At 40.2% G+C, this 26691-nt stretch overlaps 1 protein-coding gene across 2 annotated transcripts in view; it reads left to right on the forward strand.

The window, feature by feature from the left end:
- cdh11 (cadherin 11, type 2, OB-cadherin (osteoblast)) overlaps positions 1-26691 on the forward strand; it is an 89575-nt gene that overhangs the window by 48384 nt on the left and 14500 nt on the right. For both annotated transcript variants that reach the window (XM_030747910.1, XM_030747911.1), the window contains exons 3-8: positions 8425-8831; positions 11988-12127; positions 12764-13058; positions 17247-17366; positions 18832-18999; positions 24318-24505. In XM_030747910.1, coding sequence (XP_030603770.1) covers positions 8681-8831; positions 11988-12127; positions 12764-13058; positions 17247-17366; positions 18832-18999; positions 24318-24505 — 1062 coding nt within the window. In that variant the 5' untranslated portion in view covers positions 8425-8680. The remainder of the gene's footprint in view (positions 1-8424; positions 8832-11987; positions 12128-12763; positions 13059-17246; positions 17367-18831; positions 19000-24317; positions 24506-26691) is intronic.

The following is a 26691-nucleotide window of genomic DNA, read 5'->3' on the forward strand; positions in this document are numbered from 1 at the left end:
GAGCTGAACCACGGTCAAATGATTTAAAGCAGCAGAGAACAGTCTGTTTAAATGCACAGAACACGCCATCTAACCAACGTAAAAAGCAACCTTTCTTTAATCACCAAAAACAATGTTGTGATTGCATATAATTTCTAATAATTTTCCACACAAATTAACATGATACTGAGGAAACGTTGCTGCTAATCAAAACAAAAATGTTCTCATAATATCCATGTAATTTTTATGAAATAAAATACTTTTGACAGAATAAATTAGCTCTGGATGTGAATTAGAGTTCCCAAACATAACAGTGACAGAGTTAATTAGATGCTATCTAGATGAATACAAAAAGAAAAAATAAAATGCCAAGGCTGTCAGACATTGTCTTCTTCTTCATTTTCAGCTTTATTCATTTAGCATTCTTGAAATTAACACAAGATACCGCAACTTAGCTGTGTATAGCTTCCAATTTATTCTTCTAATTCAATTAATTGTGTTACTTCAACTGTTACTGTAATAAACATAACTGTGCTACTGCTAATTTAAAAAGTGGATCTGTGTCAAAACACAGAGTATAGCTACAAAGTAAATGTATCCGTGTCTTTATATGCAACAAGCTATCCACAGAGCAAAGCTAAAAAAGGCCCAGCCAGGCTGAAACAACAATCTGCTGCCCCCACCACACTGCTCAGAAAACTCTACATCAAAAATACGTTCCTCTATAATTGGTCCAAACTAAGATATGAGTCAGCGTTACCCCCATAAACCTATTACTGACGTCTGGCGCAGAAGTGTTATTGGGATCCATAAAACAAAGATTGGACACTTTGGCTGCTGTGTCTCTAAATGATGATGAAGACTGGTTACAAGTTTATCTCTGCCGATTGCTGGATTTATGGTACGGTGTTGATGTCCGTTTGCACGGCTCTCTGGCTACACAGAGAGAACCCTCATGGGAAGAGTTCACCAAAAAGAGAAAGAAACACACACACAGAAAAAAACAACAACAATCAAAGATGCACACAATGTCTGAAGTGGACAGTTTTTTAAAAATATTTTTAATCACTCTACTACAAATAAATGATTTAATATTTTGACTTTTGGCTTCTTTGCAGCTAAAGAGCAAACACCAGAACAAATATGGACAAGAAAAAAAAAACCCATATTACTGATCTTTTTCTTACATACATCACAACTGTTCCCCAAGAGCCACATTGTTTAATTCCTTCTAAACTAAATGAGCCCACATTCATTCACAGTGACTCAGCTCTTTCCAAACAATGGCATCAGTGTCCTTGTGGAAGATGTTTTTGTCTTCCAAGAGGAAACAGATCTGCATCACTGTGGAAATTGAACCTCTTCAGACTGTTCCCTCCATCAAAAACCTATCAAAGCTCCATGACAAGAAGCACATTACCTTCACAGAGATGGATAACAGGTGACAGGATTTGGTTGAGACTAATGCTTATCCTTACCAAATCTACTAGCAGTGCATTGATGCTTGTTTTTCCACTGTGTCATGCACCTCTAACAGTGGAATTATCAGCATCAGCGATTATTCCATGTGTCACAGACTTGGGCTGCACGCTGTGTGCCACTCACTCATTAAAAGGAAAAGTAGCGCACAAGATCAAATCCAAATTGTCACTCTTTGATTTGTGTGTTTGTGTCTTTCATTCTCTCCCCAGTTTTTTCTGTTAAAGCCAAATGTCTCAGAAAGTAGAAGTATCACAAAAGTATAACATAAATTACATTGTTAATGGGATTCCATAATGATTCAATTAGCTAATGATTATTATTTAGATAGCCATGTCGTAGATATAAAATAGGTCTGGGAGAGTCATTATTTTATTCTTTTCCAAGTAATTTATATTAAAGGTGTTGAAAGGTGGTTGATTATAGATTTTAAAGATTTGTACATAAGTGTGTGTGTGTGTGTGTGTGAGTGTGTGTGTGTGCGAAAATAGTAAACGTGGGCCCTTGTGGGTGGTAATTAGCACTTGAATTTCACTAATAGCTTAATAGAAATCTGCAGCCTCTACACATACAAGCAGGCACACAAAGACTGTGCGTGTGTGTGTGTGTGTGTGTGTGTGTGTGTGTGTGTGCACACGTGTGTGTGAGAGAGAGAGAGAGAGAGAGAGTTGTTAGCCTCTCATTAATACCTATTTTTGTGAATGCCGAGGAAGCTTCGGAGCTCTTTCTTTGTAATTGCTTCACCACACACACACGCACACCTATTAGTTCCTCTAATTGAAAGGCAATTAAGCCTCAGGTTTCGTGGTGTGAGCTAAACGCTGGGTGTCTGTTTTCAGCACCGCTCTGTTTTTAAGCTTTTAACAGACCACAAAGACCCGGTAACCGAAATAAGATCCCCAAAGTGAACTTTAATACACTGACTCTCCGTCTTTGTACCTTTTAGTTTTCTGTGCCTCCACCTCTTTGTCTCTCACTCACTAATCTGTAGTTTCCACATAATCACGGTCTCTATCCTACCTAATGTATTTGCATATTTGGGGAAAAAAAATATGAATGAGGGTTAAATATTTGCAATATCTCAAAAGTTTGTGTTGACAGTTGGACTCAAACACAAACACTGTTTATTTCTGTTAGTTGTTTTCCCCTCACTCGCTCTCCGTCTTCTGTGTTTGCTTCATCTCATCTATAACTCATCTTATCAAATCTCTCCTTGTTGAATACGTCACTTCAAGGAGCCACACTTTGCAACAAAAGAGAGAGAGGAAAAAAAAAAACTTTACTGTACGCAGCTTTGTGTCTGCCACAGAGTAGTGGAGGGATTTGTTTGGAAGAGTAGGAGTACATTTTTACAGTCACAGAAAATCTCATTTTAAACCTCCCTTGACCCCCTTTCTCATCCCAGCGTAAATGTGGAAAAAAATGTATCACATCTGGTTTGAATAGTGTGTAGGGTTACAGCGGGGTCCAGCGGTTATAGCTTGGCTTTGGCAATAGTCAACTGTTGTATTTTTGTGGTGTCCTTGAGTGGACCTCCTCAGGCAAGATCTTAAACCCATATTGGTTAATTTACATGGTGCAATGGTGACACATCAGGGTAAAGTCACATTGATACTAATGTCTGTAACACAGTTGACAATCAAACAGGGCAGAAACTGTGTGAATCTAAAACAAGGAGCATCTTAAATGAGGCACAATTGTTTGGCTTTATGAAAAATATTCTAGTTTAAAACAATGAAACGGCACACAGTTCTCTGCATAACGCAACCTTGTTTTCTGTCAGAAGGCTAAACACCATGGCGAATGGCACCAACAAGGCAAGAACTAACAATGACACAGTATCCGCGAGAACACAAAAGGGACAAATGTCGCCTTCGGGCTGTGATGTGGGAGCGCACAGCACATTCTGCATCCGCTTCTGTTTCACGCTGGCTACTTAGCTAATTCAGATATAATCCTTTAGTGTCGTAGCTCGGGGATGGCTGCTGTTGACCGAGGTCAATCCGAAACAGTAAGGGCAACATGCCGGATGTGTGTCGGCATCTGGATTACATAAAAGTGGCACGAGCCACTGCAGCCATAATGTGCTAAAACTTTAATCATCCTGTCGCCAGTGTTTGTCATGGTCAACATGCATCGTTTTTACATACATAAATCATAATAATAATAATAATCTAAACATGACTGTGACTCTGAGAAGCTTTGACCAGTGTGAAAAAAGGAAGGTGAAGCAAAAGAGGAAAAAAATACAGCAAATATAAACCCATCTCATGCAGTCTCCTTCATTCCTTATATATGTCTTACTCCTTTTGTACACATTTTTCACAGGAGCCACAGTGAGACCATTGTTTGCCTACACCTCCCTGACACAGGCAATATGCGGCGAGACGGGCAAAAAGGCATGAAAAGACACACACTGTCAGCTACATGCACAATCACATACTGTGTACCAAGCTAGACAAAGGTATATATCAAATTCATACATGAATGAATCACCTTTATTACCACTGACCCCTAGAGAGAGGAGGAGAGAGGGAAAGTCTGAGAAGAGAGAGAGAGAAAAAAACGTGGGGTCAAGACTATTTCCCCCTCCTCACTATACTTCACAGGCATTTTCCAATGTTCTTTTAATGGCTGCTGTTCAGGGTTTGGCTCACAAAGGAAGGAAAGCATTGAAAGCCCAGTCCAGAGGAACACAATGACACGGGGAGTGTTGGAGAGAAAGGCAGAGGGAGGGAGGGATCGACAGAGGCAGTGACAGAGAGAAAGAGAGCTTCATATTCTGTTTTTGTTTAATGGTGGCATCACAGAGGCAGGTCTCCTGTGTCTCTGAGCAAAACAGTGATTAATTACAGTGGCTGAAAGCCCTGTTTTTGGGGGAAATGTTTAATGAAAAGGTGTATTTGTCCTGCTTCGTGTTGGCATTTTTACTTATCAAAGTCCAACAGAGTAGTACAACACCTTTCGAATGACTCAATAAAGTAACAAGCTTTGATTTATTCATTTACTTAATTATTGGAGAAAAGAGGCAAAAAGTTTCAGATTTCAGCATTGACTGGAGAAGGTAAAGTAATACGTTACGTTTATAATTATAGAGAAATTGTCTCCAATTCAGTGATGCTTACTTGGTGGAAGTCGTTTTTTGGCTTTGTTTCAGTTCTGGCGGTCCTCACTGTGATTCCAGTACGCAGCCATTACAGCGACTCTGACTAAAGAGACGCAGCGTGAAAAACAGCCGGAGATCACGGCAAAAGAGAAAAGCATTTTCAGCATCTGCTCAAACTAAGTTTTACTGCAGACCCAAACTGCCAGTCATCATACAGTGCGCCCTCTATTATTATGAATTCTGGTGAAAAGCAAAGAAATATAAATATTAAAGAATCGAGTCAGATTACGTGAAGTCGGTATCAGAAGTGGGACAATTTTCTCAAGAGCAGTTTGTCCAGCCTCTCACTTTACTCGCTGTCAGAGAAATGTGAAACACACTGAGGTTTTCATTCCTGATAGCCCACATAAATGAGACTGCATAATCACAGACAGTCACATGCACAGATGCACATTCACAGCACACCCTTTCATATAAATACAAACATTTTTAAAGACATATTCCAAATCTCTCAACTGGGCAGACATGTTTTTTTTTTTTTTTCTTTCCATAAACATATACACACATGCTGTGTGACTGTTGAGTGAGGACATGTCAGCCTCACGCATGTCACACTGATTTATTTTAACCCTATGCTCTGACCTCTGTGTGACACACTTGCAACACACACACACACACACACACACACACACACATAGATGCACGCAGTGTGTGTGGAGCTACAATCTCATGTTAGCCAATGAATCACAGTAGCCTACTCAAACACTTGACTCATGGATTAACAGCATCTCTACAAACCCAGAGGGAGCGGTGCATATGCATTCCCACACAGACACACACACAAAGTCAAATATGCTGTTCGCTATTCTAATGTGACTCTTGAGTCATGTATTCAGACATAGGAAACAGTCTGGCCAAAAGGCATGCTTTCCCTGGGGAGTCATTATCACTGTCTGTTTCAGCGCTGTGAGAGAAGTCAGTAAGACAGTCAGAGAATTCTGCTTTCAGCACAACTTTGTAAGCTTTGGTTCTTACGCTCTAGTCCTCTACTGTGTTAAATGTGTGAGAGTAACACTTTTGTACACTTTTGAGAGTAGCGCTACAGGATTGTTTCACATCTGTTAACTTCCTGATGAAGGTGTTTAGCATACGGAGCAGCTTTTGTAAACACTGTTCAATGGATTTCTGTGTCTAGTCTGCAAACAATGTCGGGTTTAAGATGCTGAAACAAGCAAATTTTGGTTTCTGAGAAGCAGCATTTTCTTGTCTCATGAGAAACAGCCTGTTTGGTGCTGTGTTTACAGATGTGTGGCCTTGCAACCATGCAACATTTTTAGCACCAGCGCCTCCTTCCAACTGCTTCGGTTTCTCTAACATTGAGCTGATTTTCATTATCCCATTTGTCCCCGATAGTCGGGTTTCATTGGTTAAATCTACTAAGAGGGAGAGTCGCAATTGGATTTCCATGTGTGTGTGTGTGAAAAAAAACAAAATGAAATTTTTCATATAGTAAGCACTGACAGATGGATGACTGCAGACAAGTTAATGAAGCTCCGCAGCTTTGCAAGCTATCGACATAAGGATGGAGTTATTAAAAAGTCGTGATGTCTAATTGATTTCTTCAGTTAATTCGAAGGGAGTCTTCTAAGATACTCATCAAAACTCACCAAATACTGTACATATCAAAACTAAATCAAAGCTGTAAAAATAAATGTTTAAATTCAACAGTGGGGTCACTGCTTTGTTATCAAGCAAGCCTCACAACAATCATGCTCGCATTCACACTGATTATTTCTGAGCTGTCACTGTCTGCTATCAATCCAGTCTATTATTATTATTTTTGACCTCACACATTATTAAGAGAAATAACAGAGGACCTGTATCAGGGAATCTGGATACTGGGGAAAGCAATTTATTTTGGACTTGATTTATTTTTACTCGTTAAATAAAACTGACACTTCATTTGACACATTAATGACAGTTTGAGGTCCTGTTAATAGATTCTGCATAGCAGGTGTCAGCTCGCTGCACAACAAGTGCAAATGAGAGTTTATAATTGTTTTGAGGTTGTTATTTTGGCTGTTTTTTAAACAGCAACTTACTCGCTGTTAAAATATCCACAAGTGAAAATATCTATTTCTGATTTTATGGCTATTTATCACAAGAAAAAAACAGCTCTGAGGCTTTTTGCACATGAATGATCGACAGGCACAAACACAAATATGCATGTATACACCCACCCATAGATATGTGCCTCAATCAGGGGACTCGAGGATTATTAGCCAGATGATGAGCCGGCATGGGATTAACTGTCAACTCTTCCTGGTTGGCTGGTCGTGTGGTCAAGATGAGCCAATGAGCCCTGGGGGAATTTTCTCATCTACTGATCTATTGAATACTAAACACCAACGCACAAACACATACAAAGATGCATATACAAATTTTGCTCAATTGGTCCATGCCAAGAAAAAAACAGCAGTGTACAGAAATAAGAAAATTAGAAGATTACTAACACCTCTAGTTCAGTTATTTCAATGTCTCACTGGTCTGTACTGGCATAGCAGAGATGAAGTAGAAGGCAGCGCAGGCCTACGTGGATTATCACACGGATGATGTGCACTTGTGTCACAGATCGCCTGTCATGAGTGCCAGGTGGCTCACTCCTATTGGCACAAATGATGCATGAACATGTAACCACTGGCTAGGAAAATAGTGATGTTACCGTGGTTCAATTCAGTGATTTTATTTTCTTAAGTGAGGGATAATTAGACACATGTATTCGCACATTTGCACTTGAGAAATGAAGTAAACTTTGTTGTCTTTTGTCTGACCTTTTTTTTTCCCCCTCAAAGTTTTACCTTCAAAGGCTTCATTGTACATCTCTCCCTGTCCTGTCACACTGCGTGGCCTACGAGGACATCATGAAACAAACTGAAGCCAGTAGAAAAAAAAAAAAGGAGCTATATTCATCATCTATCTAAAATGATCATTTCCTCTTGCATTCTAGTGGATACAGCTTTTCTTGTACAGCAGCACGAGTAAAAGCAGAGTGGTTTGGTTCCTTTTTACCAAATACTTTCACTTACCTTATCCAAGTAATGTTAGCTACAATCTTTAGAGTAGCAGATAAGGAAAAGAACAAAACAGCATACAGCTCCAAACTTCCAGTTTGTTGGTGCTAAAAAGTACTGGAACACTAGCCAACTATGTTTATATAATTATAACTGAAGCAGGTATTAAATGCAGCAGAGCAAAACTTGTGACTCCCCACGCTAGATCCAGTCCTCTAGATTTAATACATTCCTTTACTGCTCTCATTAAATGTACTTTACAACATACTCATATGCCGAGATTTTTGATTAAAACCGCACTTTATGCTTTCCACAGACATTCATCAAAACTTTTCTTGTAATGCGTAAGCAACTGTTTGCTTCACAGCTCACCGCTACTGACGGAGAACTCAAAACATGCATCACTCCTGCTGACGTGAAGACGCCTGAATCATCACCTGTGCAGCAATCAGCGCACTATTTAACAAACTGAACACGATGCTTTCAGTGTGTCAGTGAGAGCTGTAAATAATGCAACAAAGTGACCAGTTGCTACATGAGCTGTCCAACTGACAATGAATCAGTCTGTGTCTAATTGAATTAAGGCTAATGGGTTTACTGACAGCACTGTCTGTGTAATTAGTACAAAGTTCTAATTAATGCCAAAACCATTTAGTCAGATCTAAATTTATCTGTTAGGGAGTTTTAATAAACCGTCAGACCATTTTTGACTGCACATATTTATTATTGTTTGTTTTTATTACTTTTGTGTCACTGACCAAAGCTGCCCCCCCCCCCTCTCTTTTTCAGGCTCTTTGACACGAAGAGGCAAACAGAGAGCAAACTGAGGGAAAAGGAAGACAAAAGCAAAGAAGAAAGACAGAAACGTGGCAAGCTGGTGATGAGTATCTGCAACAGGCCCCATTTCAGCTAATGAACTAGGAGGTTCATCAACAACATTTTGTTAGGAAAAGCAATATACCACCTCAGTGGGAGCAGAGCTCCACTGAGAGGAACCAGAAAGTCGGGGGCAGAGTGAAGCGCACAGGTTCAAAGATTGGGCGAGATGGCGACGCTGACGATGAAGCGGCAGGGCTTTGGGCTGCTGAGGGCCTTCCTGGTGTTGCTGGGAGTTTCTGCACTTTGCAGTGTTGCACTGGGAACCCGGAAAGGAAATGCTTCTTTGGATCAAAGGGGCCACAGACACAGACATCCAGGTATGGCTAAACAATGTTTCCCATTTAGCACCTGCAGCATCATAGTCACAACTGTAAACTAGGGATGCACCGATCCGATATTCAGTATCGGTCCGATACTGGCCTAAATTACTGGATCGGATATCGGAAAGAAAAAAAAAAATGAAATCCGATACATTAAATAACGTTTCGCTCACATTAGCTGCATTACAGGACGCAGTCATCCTCTTCTTCTTGTGGGTTTGCGGTTGACCAAACCAGCTTAGAGCTGCATTACCACGACCTACTGGAATGGATCAGGAGTTAGAAAACAACCCCCTCAGATCCTCTGTCGCTGCGACGGCTTCCCTTTGACACTGAGCGATCATCGCTGACATGTTTTTCCGCCTCCACCGCTCTCTGCCTTGTTTGTGTGTTGTGCTCGCGGTGCTGAGAATCAGCTGTTATTTTTTTTCTCTACTTCAGCTCCCGGACAGCCCCTAGTTTTTCACGTGAACACTGATGACGCAATAGCAGCAATCAGCTGATTTACGTGCAGTCTGTCTGCACAAGCGGAAAGAGGCGGAGCCGGCGCGCTCAGATGGAGCAGAAGGAAATGTTTTTCTAGTGTCCAAAAGCAGCCTTTTCGTCCCTGTAACCTCCATTAAACCTTTACTGGGAAACAGCCGGAGATCCTTCATCAACCACCTGATCAATAAGTGAAGAAATCCACCCTGTTTGTTTCACACAGGGAAAAACTGCAGTACGGAAGTAAAATATGCAAATGAACTGTTAATATGAAAAAAAGTATTTCTTATCCAGTTACTTGGGTAATCAATATAAATAGAATACACAATTGCTAAAATAATCAATAGTTGCAGCCCTAATGAAATTTGCAACATGCCATAAGCATCACCTTCTCACACAGAAGCAACAGGATTCAGGTGATAGTTATTGTTGTAAGTAAGTAAAGTTTATTTGTATAGCGTTTTTCACAGACAGAAAAGCGCTGTACAATAATTAAAACACAATATCACCCCCCACCCCCACCCCCAGAAAACACTATGTTAAAAACGTAACATTACCATATTAAAAGAAACAGAAAAAAAATAAAGTCAGAAACCAGAAAGCCTGGTTAAACAGAAAAGTTTTCAACTATTTTTTAAATGACGCCACAGAGTGAGCTAAATGGAGCTGGAGTGGTAAACAGTTCCAGAGCTTTGGTGCCACTGCCTAAAAAGCTCTGCCTGCCCTGGTCCTTAGTCTTGTATGTGGGAAAACTAAAAGACTTTGATTTTGTTGTGTGAGAGACTGTTGACTTTTTTTAAAAAATGTTTTATGTTTTTAAATGCCTTGATCAATTTTAAATATCGGATTTATATCGGTATCGGCCGATATCCAAATGTAAAATATCAGTATCGGACATAAAAAAGTGGTATCGTGCCATCCCTACTGTAAACGCCTGAAAAACAGCTTTGCTCTTACATTTAAGAGGTCCCATGTCTTATGTTATATGTTATTTGCACATTTTTAAATGATCAAATATTCCTTCTGTCAGAATTTTACTTTCTGTGAATTTCTTCACGTGCTACTTCAAAGTCTTGGCAGTGTTGGTGCTGGATGTCACCATCCAGATTGTTACTCAACTATCTCCTTTTACAAACTTAACCATTCTTTTAAAATGACATTTGGAAAAGCATCGCATTTACAGTTTACTCTGGACTGTTTCCTAAATAGTTTGGATGATCGAGTCTTCATTAATATATGTTTGTCTTCTATCAAGTTCCTCCTTGGTGTCATTTACCTTTTAAAGATCATATGTGTCACAGTTCCCCAAAAATGTTCCTTCAGTGTTTTAGCTTTGAATACACACAAATTAGCTACTCTGACACGTGAGTATATACATGATTTCAGCCTTGTTCCAAATTAGCAGCTTTAAATGCAAATTAGGTACTGCTGTCCATCGCCTTTCCAGCTAAGAGAGAGTGTCTTTCCTGACTGTGATATCCCTGCAAAAACAAGGCGAGACCACATGGCAGCTGATATAAACTTGAAAGAGTGTCTGAGAGGAAGAGAAAAAAAAATCAAGACATTCTGATGCTTCTAGCATTTAATCTGAGGAACTTATTTTACATGCAAGTTTCTCCTAAATCACAGCATACAGTAGTTATTGTCTTGAACTGAGGTGCATGGGGAAGCTGTCAGATGACAAGGTTGTTATAAAATCAGCATTCCAGCGGCGCGGAGCAGCAGCTTCGAAATAATGGGGTGCATTTTAGTCACTATTTCAGACTTGTTCTGTTATCTGTCAACAGAATCTGAAAACTATGCAAATGGGATCAGCTTTATTTGAATTCAGCTGTATTAAATATGAGTAAATATGAGCAGAGAAAGTAAAAAGAGAACAAAAAACACAGGGACTGTAAAGTCGGCTGAGTTTGATCACACTACAACTCTCACTCAACTTTACAATAATCAGACGGCTCTGGCCTGTGAGCATAAAAATACAGCTGATGGTCCTGTTATCCACATTAACCAAAATATCCTTATAAGTGTCGTCCTGTTGTTTTGGGTATATTGCATTCCCTCTCTCTCTTTTTTATGCATCTCTAGACAGACTTAGAACATGCAATTATGTTCAAAAACAATGAAATCCCTTTAAGATTTAAATATTAATGGTAATTGTTCCACCAAGCACCCTCAAGTTACAGATGTTCAAACACTGCTGCTGATCAGTGCAACCACAGCCTGCTCCTGTTAGCCTCTGTGGAGCTTCACTGCTACAAAAGGAGGTTAAGTGACTTGCTAAGATTCCACATAAAAAAAAAAATAAATAAATAAAACCTTTAAAGCCTGTGTTCTTCAGACAATCCACCCACATTTTTTCAGCTGGGATTTGAACCAATGATCCACACCCCCAAAACAGGCCACTCTGTGTACTGCCTCTCACTGACTTTTAAGCTTACTGAAATAAACTACTGGGAAAAAAAAAATATAACAGCTGTTGTGGTGATAATTAATCCATTCAACATACCGTACAAAATGTGGCCTTTCATTTATCTTCTAACAATTTAAAAGTCTTTATTGCACCCCATAATAGACATGTTGTAGACTTTAATTAAATTAACTTAAAGCACTGGGGTATAATTGGATAAATATGGTAGTGGTTTACATGTATTGGTGTTTTTGTGTTTGTAGGTCATTTGTCACTGCACAGACACAGACAAAGGGTGGGAAAAGAAGGCCAAGTACTCCACAGGTCCAAACGAGGATGGGTCTGGAATCAGTTCTTCGTCATTGAGGAGTACACTGGACCTGACCCGGTGCTGGTGGGCAGGGTGAGTATAATATAGTGCGAGTTAAAAAGAGAGTGCTTCTTCAAACAGAATTAGCCCCTGAGTAACTGTTTAATTAATAGCCACGTTGCCCTCCAGTGGCAGTCGTGGTGTGTAAGCTGACAGCAAACTCCAGCAGGATTTAAATGTGCTTTTAGCATTTATCAAAGAGAGCGAAAGATAGAAAAACGAAAGAGGTCATGTTCTCATCCAAGGGTGAAGATGATTGGTAGCACTCCTCCAGAACAACACCATCACTCAAACTGAGCAGCGGCTCTCATAACAAACAACAAATGATGTTTACAGAGAGCCATATTTCAAAGTCTAGGAGCGGTAAAGGAAGAACAAGAGTTTAATTGAATGTTGAGCATTCTTCATTTTTATAATAACATTTTCAATTTATTGATGTGTGCCCATCTAAAACATAACATTTCTAGTCTCACGCTGCCCTTAGTCTGTAGACTTGGGAAATAGCAACGTCATCTGACATCTGCCAGACAGCCGAGCTACTCCCCGTCTTCCAAATTCGCCTTTCGACCAGACTGCCCTGCTTAATGTGGAACCACTAGCTTGTCCTTTTTTTTCTTTAAATTTCATGCACATATTCAAGCTGAACTCTTTTTGTCTTAATCTTTTCAGCTCCACTCAGATGTAGACTCAGGCGATGGAAACATCAAGTACATCCTGTCCGGTGAAGGCGCAGGAACAATCTTTGTCATCGATGACAAGACGGGAAACATCCACGCCACGAAAACCCTGGACCGCGAGGAGCAGGCCCAGTACACGTTAACAGCCCAGGCTGTGGCGAGAGACACTAATAAGCCTCTGGAGCCTCCATCAGAGTTCATAGTGAAAGTTCAGGACATCAATGATAACCCTCCTGAGTTTCCACATGGGCCATACTATGCCAGGGTGCCTGAGATGTCCAATGTTGGTAAGTAGTGAGAGAAACAGTAAGGGAAACGTAGGGGGAGGCTAAGTTTCGTGTTGAGACAGAGGCAAAGAAAATGGGGAAGGGCTTTTGTGAAAGCCTAAAAGAGCCTAAGATATGAGAGGTCGGTGAGAAGAAAGTAAAACTACACACAGGAAAGGTCCACAAACATTTAGTATAGCTGCCCATCATACAATTATGGGGGATTCAAAGCTTATTCAAGCATTATCTGAAAAATATTTGAAGCTTCAATGAGAAGTGAGGCGTGATGACAAAGAGAGAGCATGGACAACTTAGAGTAATGCAGTTAGTCCCAGCTGAGCACCTTTTACTTTAGCAAACAGGTTCTAAGATGACTAAGTTTACAGTTAACATTTGCTTTTTCAACGTTTTATTGGTTTAGGTGCCGTTTACACGAGACCGTTTTCATTTTGAAACGGTGTCGTTTTGATGCGTTTCGGCCTTGCGTTTACACGACAACGGTGTCGTTTTGATGCGTTTCGCCCTTCTGTTTACACGACAACAGAGTGAAAACGATGTGTTTCAGAAACGGGGTCCTGAGTGGAGCGTTTCAGAAACGCACCGGCTTGCGTTTTCGTGTAAACACTTGAAACCGGGATGATTTGAAAACGCTCGACTCGCACATGCGCACTATGGTTGCTACGGCCACAGTTTTTCGCGCACGCGCAAACTGATAAACAGTACTCGCGGATTCACGAGTGCTTCTTATGCTTTTCCTGTGTTTTTACCGTTTTGTAATTCAGTGTTGTGTGCAGCAGCGATCCAACCTCATCATCGGTCCACACAAAACCTCTCACATTGGCCGTTTTGTAAGTAATGAACAATTTGCCGCACTACCTACTGTGTCACTCCACGCATGCACGTCTTGCATAAACAAACTTTGCAAAGAGAAAACCAACGCCAACTTGTGGCCTGGCGTGAGAACTACATCGTTTTCATCGTTTCACATGTCCTCGTGTAAACGCGGAACGTTTCTGAAACGGCTTCGTGTAAACGAAAGGCTGAAACGCATCAAAACGACACCGTTTCCAGTGAAAACGGCTTCGTGTAAACGGCACCTTAGTTTTATGCCCATCATATTCCACTGTCCCAGTTTCAAATCATATCAAGTCACTTTTTTTAATATATAAAGACAACAGGAGTTGACCTCATTCACTTGATGCAAATATATTAATGTTTTCGCTATACAAAAATATAAATACAAAACAAAAACCCCAAATCCAAGGCAAAATATTATAATAAGAATAAAAATGTAAATAATAAATGAATACATTGATTGTGGCCTTATCCTGTCACCTTTGCACTTTTAACAGGTATCTCAGAGGGAGGAACATATGTCATATGCTGTGTTGTCATTTTTAAACACATTGTGTGCCTTTGCTAAACTAACTGGGAGGTTTGTTTTTAGTTTTTTAGTAGTAGCTTTGGTAGTTTAACTGAAAATGCTCCTCTTTATTTAATTCTACCCCTCTCTTAAGCAGAAGTACATATGTGAAAGTGACCAGCAGATTCATTTTCTTTCCACAGATAATTTGGCGATGATTCACAGGAGTCCATTATTAGCAGAGAAAGGTTCTCTGTTTTACAGTGATTGACATTTACTAACGAAGTCACAGATGGAGTTGCTTCCCAGTATTATTTGTCTACTATCAACATTTTCATACTATATTAATAACCAAAAGCCTGAAAAATCCTCCTTCTTTTCTTGCATATAGCTAACGATGGCTAAACCGCAAGCAGAATTCTGGAATTATTTAGCACCAGATTGGCACAGGCAAGAGTTTCTACCATATCCTCAGAGTCTCCATATTTAGAGCTTTTGATCTTGATAGATTTTCTTTCCAGATATTATGTGGCCTTGGAGTGTTTTCAACCCTTGGATGCTGACCTGAAATGAACCACGCTGGCAGTGGCAATGCCCGAAACAGTGAAAGCATAAGAAATCCCTTCCCTGAATGGACTGGACTTCTGAGGAAAAAAGTCTGCAAGTTTAGCCTGTTTAGGCTTTTTTGCACCCATCCGCTACATAAACTGAAACCTGAATGCAGAAGTCTGGCAAAGAGAAACCACCAGCTGCCATGAGCCACAACCACAGAAGCTGAGCAGAAATAAAAGCTGTAATTTGACTAACTGGGTCTGTGTAGCCTCATGGATATCAACCTTAGAATGGATAGAAAACCCAGTTTCTTTCAAATTATCATTCTTGGTAATTTATCACGGTATACTTATAACCACATTGGAATCCAGGCTGAATAAAATTTGATTGCAGTTTTCAGTTATACAGAACCTGGATCATTTTGCACGGAGCAGGATGGTGGTGCTCACATGGTTGCAGCTGGAAATGTAAATATTAAAATAGAAGATGTGGTGAATATAGGCTGAAAAGAAGCCAAATGAACAATTTAGTACAGTATGACTGATGTGAAGCTCCTAATGGCCCATACAAAAAGATGCTGTTGCAAGAACTCAGTAACCTCCATTTTGGGCATTTAGTCCCAGATATAAATCATTTCTACATGTACTACAGTTATTTCATTATGGAAACACACCTACATTTACCTATGTAAACGTTTACAACTTTAATGTTTTCTAGATAGATCTTGCTGACCAAAAGCTTTCCGTCTATCCTCTGAGCTCAAGCTGAACTGTGAGTTTGAGCTTTAGTTAGTTACTAGAAAATACTAGAAAAGTACAAAGTTCTTATTTGAGTTGCAATGAGGGCCTTCATGGTTGCTTCATGCAAAAAAAAAAAGAAAAAAAAAAGGAGGCTGTAATCAGATTTATCTGAGCCATAAAAGCTCACATGTGAAATTACTGATTTATTACAGCAGCAGATTACAGCTGGAGATTGATGCCAAGACTCCAAGCTTACTACTTTAGCATAGAAATATGAGGCATGTAGAAATTGGGGAGTGATGAGTAAAAAAAAAAAATCCACCCTGGAGCCCATAGATGGATGCTGGGGTGGTGGCGAAGTTGATACAGCAGCAGGTAACGAAGGGCAGCAGCGGCACTGACATGCCAGAGGGAGACATGGGAAATATTGGAGTTTAAATACAACACCAAATTGGAAAGTTGTTCTTGGTAATAGATAAGTGCGACATATTGCGGTGTATTAGGGTGCCTGATCTAGCTCACTCGACACTCCATTCGAGCAAGAAAAAGAGAAAAGGGTACAAAAATTCCAAATGAAGCTCAAAACCACAAAAGTAAAAGTAGCAAGTTAGCCTACATTCTTCATTTGTAGCTTCAAAGAAAGTAAAAAGAAAAACACTTTAGAAAATATAGGTTTGCAGTCAGAGGCTAAACTCAATTTAACCTGGGTGTGACTGAGATAAAAACATCTAAATAGCAAAAGTGCAGCTGGAACACTCATCGCCTGTTTGAGGTTTTTATGAAGCTATTACTTTTGTTGCATGGAGGTGGTAATGACACAGGTCTAAACCACTGCTAATACTACCTTTCTGTAGAGAGCAGCACAGGACTGGCAAGAACCACAAAGCAGAAAGAGTAGTTGTTTTTTTTTGTTTGTTTTTTTTTAAAGTTACAACAGTTTTCTGAGTCTCATCAGAAAAGCGAAACATCAACAATAATGCAAAGTTAATAGAATTATTTCACATTTCTGCAAATTTAATTTACTTGGTCTATTTGCTCAGCTTAACTGTGTTAGTTCAGTTAACAGAGATTTACTGGACGCAGATGCTACGGGCAAAAACATATCAGTGAAATGTCAGTTTTTTGGGGGGGAACAAAATAAACTGTCATGTTTCAAGCCCAACACCCATGCATTTTTTTTCAGATTATCCAAAGGATTTTTGAAAGGTTTTCATAAATCTAGGGGGTTGCTGAACTCTGTCAGCACATGGAGGAAATATAATGTTTTATTTAAAACTTGAAAATCACCAAAATTGGAGACCGGATATTTCCACCAGACAATGATGAAATGTAGAGAAATAATAGTGGGGACCAGCCCCACAGGAGCCCGTTCAGCTGCAGTGTCTGTGAGACAGGAGAGTGTTTTTCATTCCTTTTCCCATCCGGCTGGTACAGGCAGGTGAATCGGAGCACATTTTTTGTGACAAGCTTGTTTGTCAAACCATTCCTGAACCGAATCACTAAGGTAGAGCTATCTCCTGACTTTTCTGTCATGTCTGTGTTTCTGTCCTGTAGGTACGTCAGTGTTGCAGGTGACAGCTACAGATGCTGATGACCCCACCTACGGCAACAGTGCCAGACTGGTGTACAGCATATTGCAAGGACAACCCTATTTTTCTGTGGAGCCTCAGACAGGTGAGGCTGCAAACAAAACCCTGAACTAGGTCTATAATCATCTACAACACAACACAACACAGCGGCTCACAGGCCTTGATGCAACAGTGATGTAGCGTGCACGCTCGTCTACAGGTCGAAGATCAACTACAAAAAGAGCTCGTTGTGTATGATACAACAAAACATTTTCATTTTCTTTCTCTTCATGTTCCAGTGAACTTTGTTTCACTTAGATTTAGGAATGTGACTTGGGGTGGGCGAGACGTTAACGTAAACCATCCGTCCATCTTCTCTTCTGCTTAGGAAAAAATAATCAATAATAGGAATGGCTTTATACTCTAACACTGTAGACCAAAACCCTTGAGTGCTGTCTGCGAGGCATCTCATAGAAACTGGTTGTTGCAATGAACAAACTCAAAACTTTTTTTTTTTTCCTTCACAATTTTCATCTTCTACTACTCTTAATGAAAAAAAAGCAGAGAACTCGGTGCTGCAGGGATCATGTAACAACACATCCTTTCCACTGAAATTGCTGAAGAAGAGAAGGCACTGCTGCAGAATGAGGTCCCCCAGCGGACATTCAGCCTGGTCCCCGCAGAGCTCAGGCCTAATATTTGGGTTTGCATTAAAAGAAGAAATTGGATGTAAGGAAAGAGGTTAGGGCAAACACGGAGCTGTGCTAGGTCAGAGAGAGTGAAAGAGAGCTGAAAGTGAGAGGTTAGGGTAGAGAAGGGGAAAAATTGGTTTAGAGAGAGAGAGTTCATGGAAAGAGAGTGGTTAGGGCACAGAGAGGCAGAGAGATTTGGGCAGAGTAAATCTGGCTAATCAAACCAGTGTTGGGTATTTGACTGGCTCAAATCCATAGCTCACATTTCTAATTGGTTTGGAGATTATCAGCTTTCCATGCTGTCACAGACATACGCACACACTTTTGGCATAATATGACAGCAGAAAGCCTCTCTGACACTGCAGCTAGACATGTGGAGAAAGGAGGAGAGAGATGGAAAAAGAGTGGTGGGTGATGAATTAAAGAGGGAGAAAAAAATCACTGGGGCTTGAAATAGATAAAAAATAAGACTTCACAAATGTTCTACTAGAGTTCTTATTTATTCAGATGATGAGTGATGTTGCGTTTTCTTACAAAATGAAGTATCTTAAAATAAACGCCTTGTCAATTGGAAGCAACTGACAGTGTTTTCCAAGTGGGATTTGTTTAACATTTTAATTTATGAATTGCAGTAAATATACCATTTTAAAATGTAATTCTTAACAGTTTGTAATGATGTCATGTAAAATATCTATATGATATACGTGGTACGGCATAAAACACAGGTAATGTATACAACACTGGTGCAGATATACAGACAGACACCCGCTGTCTTTCTGTCATCGTTATAACATTTAAAAAGCCGTAAAACCTCACCCACAAGGAAGGCATACAATTTTATCTGAACTTTAATTTCATGTTATCACTCTGTTTGCTCAGGTATCATTCGTACTGCCTTGCCAAACATGGACCGTGAGGCCCGCCAGGAGTATGACGTCGTCATCCAGGCCAAAGACATGGGCGGTCACATGGGAGGGCTGTCAGGGACCACGGAAGTTAAAATCACCCTCACAGATGTCAATGACAACCCTCCAAAATTTCCACAGAGTGAGTGAACACCTATGGTGTATTCTAGCTATTGTATGGCCGAACGTGATTTTCCTCTGGTGAGACATTCCCATTAGAGGTGTGAGCGTGTCAGACCTTTTACCAAATGACACAAGAGCCATTACACTCCATCTGAACTTCCAGCCTGCAGCTTCCTCTCTTTTTCTGCACCATGCAATAATCACTGGACATCAATACACAACATGTGCATCATTCTGTGTGTATGTAACACCTACAACATGTCAGCAGTTTGCAACATACAAAGTTGTGAGGTAAGTGTAGACACAAAAGGGGTCTTTACTGGGATCCTTCAATGTCCTCCGGCTTGTGTGAGTGTGTGCACTTGGATGTGCGTTAGAAACTAACCAAGGGCACTGGTTGAATTACATATTTGCAGTGCAATAAAAAGTAGAGCTCTGAATTTGTGAAGAAGTGTAGATTTGATGTGAGGAAATGAGGCAGAGACACACAATTTAAACATTTTTTTATTCTACTTTTTTTTTATTTTAAATGGGTACATTTTTATGAGAAGTATGTTTTTTTTTCTGGAGGGATTACTCTGTATGACAGATGATACAGAACTGACAATATTTCTATCAAGTGAAAAAAATAATCATTTTCGTATTTGGTCCTCTGCCTCAAAATAAACAACCAATACAATGATACTGATTTCTCTACTTCCATTTAATGCTGCAAAAGTTCTGAAAATGCTTCACACCTGCTTCATATTCACTGGATATGAAGCAGGTGTGAAGCATTTTCAGAACTGCTTCATATTCACTGGATATGAGATGTTGGCACTGCTGGATCCCTCAAAGTGATTTAAATCTCCACATGTGGATGAAATCATGGGAAGGTAAATATGGTGAGTGGGGCAAGTGGTGAGCAAAGCTTGTGTGGTGTATCCAAAAGACTCCTACATATTCAATGGGCTCTGTGCTGGCACATAATGGCACACTGACCACCCCCAGATGCCTCAGAACAATACAGCAGAACTCTGTGTTGACAGTCTCACCCCCAAGGAACCAATTATCGGTGTACATCTCTGTGAATGTTGAAAAAATGATAAGCATTCACACAGTCTTTTTCCTCACCCAACGTGCTGCCTTCAGGCTTGGGAACTCTGGACTTTTCCATTGAAAACTGCTTAAGATCAAGTTCTCATCAGCAGCAATGATCTTCCATAAAAAATCAGATCAGTTTGAGAGCAGAAGATGTTCGCTCTCTGTTTAGGTTTGAGGTCCACGGTGCAACAGCAGAATGCACAGTATGAGTGGTAATAATGGGACCTAGAGAGGACCTAGTACAATATTAAAACAAAATAAAAAATTAAAAAAAAAAAGGCAGCCATGCTGGAAGCTCTCTTCCATGCTGGAGAAACAGTTGAAAGGGAGACTGGACAAATTTATATCAGGTAAGGTTTCTGAACTTTCTGGTCACACCTCACACATCGCCAAAAAGCAAATATTCAACAAAATATTTAAACTCTGGCTTTCCTCAAACAGAAACATCCTAAACCTCAAAGATTCACACCAATGTTTTTTTTTTCTTTGCAACCACTCTCCAAGTCTACCTTCACTCTGCACCCCACATCTTTGCCATTTTGTGTTCTGCCTCTCTTATCTTCCTTGTTGTGTCCTTCCCTCCTATAGCTCTGAGCAGAAGGACTCCTGGCAGAGATTCTGCAGAATAGCTTCAGGAATGGATGGAGAGAAGAAATGGGCAGAAAAGAAGAGATGAGGGATCAGGATTTAGCCTGTGGAGAAGCTGAATAGGCAAGATCAGGATGAGACATGAGCAGAAGCAGTGAGGGACATAATGTAAAAGACAGGGAGATGCAGGGAGAAAGTCAAAACCACCGCTCTGGTTCCTGTATATTATAACAAGCTGACAGCTGTGTTGCAATGCAAAACTGAAATGTGATGCTGTAGGCCACAACAAAAGGACATGTGAGGGAATTTAGATGGAGAGTTTTACGAGCAGTGAAAAACTGCTCGTTTTCTTCAGTGAGCACGAGAAGCATATATAGAAGTTTCCATACTGGCATGTGCGCATTTCTTTAATACTGCCACATGCTCATATATATATTGACAGATGGTATAAAAATGAAACACATGACGAGAGAGCCTCAAACCTTAAGTGGCTGATTTAATAACCCAGTTTTGTGGGGAAATTCTGAAACAATGGACTTTATCAACCGTGGAACACTTTGCAGTCCACGTTTTCTTCTGGGCCAGGTGGAAATTATCTGAACCCAACTAAGGCTGGAGGGAAAGGATCAAATCACGCACATAGCCAATTACTAAATCACCACATTTCTTGCCTGTGCATCACTGGCAGTTTTACATCTGTAATGCAAGACAACGTATCAAATAACAATATGTTGTGGAAGTGGGCACCCTTGTCAAAAATAAATAAATTAAAAAGTAATAGCATGACAACCACCTGCAAGAAAATTCTCCCAGATGGTGTGAATGAGGACAGTGATTACTTATTTAGTAGCTGGGCAGAGTGAGAGAGCATAGGAAGAAAGAAAAAAATGGAAATGAGATAAGAGTCAAGAAAGAAAAACAGCCTGAGAAAAGCTCAAAAATGGCAAAAATAAAACAGATACAAAGACAGAATAAAAATAAGAAAAGATAAAAACACACTGAAAAATAATGCATATATATATATATATATCTATGGCACAGCTAGAATCTCTCTTGTGTTCTAGCAGTTTTTCAGTTTCCAGTCAAGCTGCTGTATTTTTTTTTTCTTTCACTCCGAGGCTTGATGTCTCTTTCTCTCAGAGACTTTCTGTCCCTGCAATTCTCTCTTTTCACCTCATTATCAAGCGTCATTCGTTTGTAGCCTTGAAAAATCCATCACAGCACAGACAGGAGTAGGAGCAGAAAAACAAAGGCAAATAGCAATTGATTGTTCTTTAACTCTCTCTCCGACTTCAGTCTTTATTAGGCTGACATGACAGAGACGGTTTTGTTAAATACTGTTAATATATGTCAGCCGCAGCGCTGCTCTCTCATTCTTGTTTGAACAGGAACAGTGGAGAACAAAGCAGATAATAAAAAGGAATTTGAAGCAGTGAAAGATCTTTTGGTTGATATCTATTTGCACATCATTTACCTTCAGTGACTTATATTACAGAACTGTCTTTTCTCATAAATCTTGGAAAATTAAACTCACCTTAGGCCTTCAGTTTTAGTTCTTCCCCCAGATTTAGGCAGAATAGTAGCCATACACTTTGCCGTAACTACTTGTCCAATGTGGAGTTGCAGGCTGAAGGCTATCCCAGCTAATACAAGTAAAACTGTATAGAAGATTTTAAACTCAAATGGAGTAAAGCCAACAAGTGATCTGGTTAAGTCAGGAAACTACGGCCTCCTCACGTCCCATCCCGATGTGGTGGCCTGTTTCAGCTGCAGAGTTTCCCTTCCTTCCCTCCACCACCCCAGCATCCACCTGTAGGCTCCAGGGGATATTATACTTATTACTTAATTACTTAATTTTATAGGTAGCATATCTGAGTGATGTCCAAATACTACCTGTATTCTGCCAACACTGGTCCAAACACCAGTAGGCGGAATTACCGTTGAAATGATTTAAAACTGCCATATTTCAAACTAATAGGCTGTCTGCACTAGCTTTCAACCCAAGCTTCATATACTCTTTAGGCAGAGCGTGTAATACCAAAGTCCGTCCACACCCACCACAATATAATTAACACACCGCAGGCATATTAGGTTTTCAAACATCAAGCTCTGCTATTGAGTTTAATTTTAATATATCACAATACATCAAAATCACAAGTATGAGTAGGAAATTACAAAGTAATAAAAGACATCATTGTTCTAGAATCAGCCATCAGATAAAAATTCCTGATCTAAGAGATTGTGGTCATTACACAAATTACATTTATTAGAGTTTTCATTAGTGTTTATATCTGAATACGAGCTTATAGTCTGTGGAAGTAACTAAAATCTCTCTCACTCTCTCTAGCACGGCAGACTAACCAGTGCAGGACTTTTTGCAGTAGTGAGCTCAGTGAATTCATATTTGGTTCCACTGTCATCTTTCAATGTAAATATACGCTTCCTGTAGGTGCTGTGCTTCATTTTAGCCTGTAGCCACATATACCGAGCTGCCTGTGTGTTCTGTCATACAATGTTTAACTCAGCTGCCAGAAGCCATTGATGTTAAGCTACTTAGAAAAAACAAGAATAGAATGACAGGAGAAGGGGGGAGGAAGGGGGGGGGGGGGGGGGGGGGGGGGGGGGTGAAAGGAGCTTTTAACCAAAATGGGACATAAAAAGAGGAGGAGAAGAGGAGAGACGGGCATGGGAGAAATAGAACGATGAGGGAGGAGAGGTGAGGATGAATGACAAGATTTGTGAGGATGGAAAGGGGAGAGGCACATGAGAGATAAAGAGGGCAAAGATCTTAGCGAATAGAGTCAAACAGCACAGAGGACTTTAAAAGGCAGGGACAGAGATGAAGACGAAAGATGGAGAGGAGGGATTTGGTGACGATCGATGGAGATGTGAGGAAAAAGTAACAGGCTGGAGGGTGGCAGGACGGATTTAGGCTGAATGGATCAAGTCCCGTGAATCGCTCGGAATCCACATGACAGACTGATTTTCGTGATTCACAGGTTTGCTACACCTGGACAGGCGGGATAAACACGCTAACGGTGTACAACCCATGAATGACGAGTTTACTTTGTGTTGAATGCCCAAATTGTGGTGTAGGAGGAGGAGGCAAGGAGGCATTGGGAAAAGACAAACAGGAATAGGGAGCTGCAAAAGAGATAGAGGAAGGAAGATTTTTGAAAAAGAAAATAAATAGGATGATGGAACTAAGAAGAGAGAGTTCTTTTATGATAAAATAAGCAGAGGCTAAAGAAAAATGAGATGAAATGGGGAGGAGTGGTTCAGGTAGAACTGTGGGGAGTGATGATAAGAGCGCAAGAAAAGGGAAAGAAAAAACAGGGGAGAGAGCAGACATATGGTCATACTGTTCTCATTCTGAAAACCAGGTGTCTGCTTGTTCACATGCTCACACACACACACAGACACACACCTGACACTACAGGGGATATTAATATCCTTTGGGCCATATGAGACAGATGGTATAGTTCATGTTAATCCCTCACTGCCCTCCAAAACTGACCCTGCCTCAGATAGTAAACACAGTGGCAACCAGCCAAGGAGTGAATAGTGTTGAATACAAAAGCAAGCAGTGACCAAAAGTCATCACTATCATCACCAAGAAGCCGACACAAGCCTGATAAATGTTCTGCCTTTATTTTTATATCCCAGGTGTGTACCCCATGTCTGTGTCAGAGGATAAAGTCCCAGGAGAGGAGGTGGGCCGTCTTAAAGCTAAAGACCCCGACCTTGGAGACAATGGACTAGTGAACTACCGCTTAATCGACGGAGATGGAATGAACATGTTTGAACTGACCACTGACTCGGAGACCAGAGAAGCTGTCATTAAACTGAGGAAGGTAAGAAATGACAGAAAGAAAATTATGAACTTAAAACCACACCTCCTCCCTTGGGTATGTTCCACCAGGCAAAAGCCACTCACCATAACTATTTTACCTTTTTTTTGGACCCTAACTCCTTCTTTAGGATGATGCTAATCATGTCTGCTGTTTAGGACAGTGTAGAGTGGGGTTTTTAAGCTGTAACATTTTGAGCTGGACAACCGAACAACATGCTGAAGCTCACTTTGAAGCTCAGTGCATTCTCAGATGATTTCCTGTGGATTTATAAGTAAAGCCCTATCACTTTATTCCATTGTTTTAATGTTATCACTTGATAAAGCACAAAGTTGGGGTACAGGGATAGGCACAGTCAGCAACACCACTCAGGTAGGCTGTGGCGTTTAAACTATAATCAGGTGGTACTAAGGGACTCAAAGCGTGCCAAGAAATATCCCCCACATCATGACGCCACCACCAGCAGCCTGAGCCATTGATACAAAGCAGGATAGATCCATACTTTCATGTTGTTTACACCAGATCTTGACCCTGCCGTGGTTATAACGAGTGGTTATTTGACAGCTTGAAGCAGTCTGGCCATTCTCCTCTGACTTCTGGCATCAACAAGGCATTTTAATCCAGTAAACTGTCGCACACTGGATATTTTCTGCTTTTTTACTATTGTCTGTAAACCCTAGAGATGGTTGTGTGGGAAAATCCCAGCAGATCAGCAGTTCCTGAAATACTCAGACCAGCCTGTCTGGCACCAACAACCACACCATATGGTCGCTTAAATCACCTTTCTTTCCCATTTTGAAAATCAGTTTGAACTTCAGCAGGCCACCTTAACCATGTCTATATGCCTAAATGCACTGATTTGCTGCCATATGACTGGCTGGTTTGTATTAAAAAGAGGAAAAAGGACAAAATACAGCAACTTTTGACACTCCAACGCCTGCATAAATTAGTCAGTATTAATTGCGCTTTCACAGAAGAGCTGCAGTTAACCAAAGGAAATCTAGGTCGACTGAAATCGTTGGCATTTTTCTACCAGTTATTCCAGGGGAATAGTGGGAAAGCTGGAGCACACATAATATCCTAATGCAAGAAAAATACTTGCCAATACATTCCATTTTTCTGGTTGCTGAACTATAATATGCAGAATTTAGTCTTGCCTTTGGAGCGACATACCTGTGGCTTTTTAACTAAACTAAAGTAAATGTTAAAAAGTTAGATGAAGCATTTTTTGTTTGGTTGTGTGACATAGTCAGGTAGCCCGTCCCTCCTTCAGTAGAGCAGCTCTGCAAGTTACCCATTCCACGTGCACTAATGCACCCCCGATACCATCACTGGTGCTAGATGTTCAAATGGGTGCAGATAACAATGCAGAACATCCCTGTCCCTCTCTTCTGTAGCCCAGAGTAAGTGTCGTCCATGATTTCCAAAAACAATTTCAGATTTTATTTTACAGTTGGACAGTTTTCTACTTCACCCCAGTTCATCTTCGATGTATTCTTGCCCAGATATGGCAGCAGCATTTCTGGATATTATTTATAAATGTTTTTCTTTGCATGGAGGAGTTTTAACTTACATTTGTGGATGTAACATAAAGCTGTTTGCTGACAGTGGGATTCTGAAGAGTTTCTGATGCCATGCAATGATTTCCATTACTGAGTCGTGCCTGTTTTCAATGCAGTGCCACCTGAGGGCCCACAGATTATGGCTATTCATTATTGCTTTTTGACCTTATCCTTTGCCTACAGAGATTTCTCTTGATTCTTTGAATCTTTTAATGATATTATGTAGTGTAGATGATAAAAATCCCCAAACTCCTTGCTACTGTTATTAATAAATGTTCTTCTAGAAGTATTTAAATCTTTACCAGTGCAGTCTTTTGCAGAGGATTTTTTCCTTTTTAAAAAAAAAACTATGACTGGCATTAAATTCCAAATGAACAGCTGTGTTTTGGAAAAAGACAATACAGTTTCTCGTATTCAGCACTTGATGTTTTATTTCTTCTATTTTCAATTAAATACAAACATTTAAATGATTAAAAAGTTATTTTGTTTTTGTTTTACTTGCATTTTACACTGCAGGTTATAGTAATGAAAGTTTGGACAAAGTTCTGTTATTTGACAATGGCTCCTTCAACAGTTAGCTCTTATGGAAACTATGTATGCGTCATTACGCACTTTTCAGTTTGCCAG

Source organism: Archocentrus centrarchus, chromosome 15 (assembly GCF_007364275.1).
Source record: "Archocentrus centrarchus isolate MPI-CPG fArcCen1 chromosome 15, fArcCen1, whole genome shotgun sequence".
NCBI lineage: Eukaryota > Metazoa > Chordata > Actinopteri > Cichliformes > Cichlidae > Archocentrus > Archocentrus centrarchus.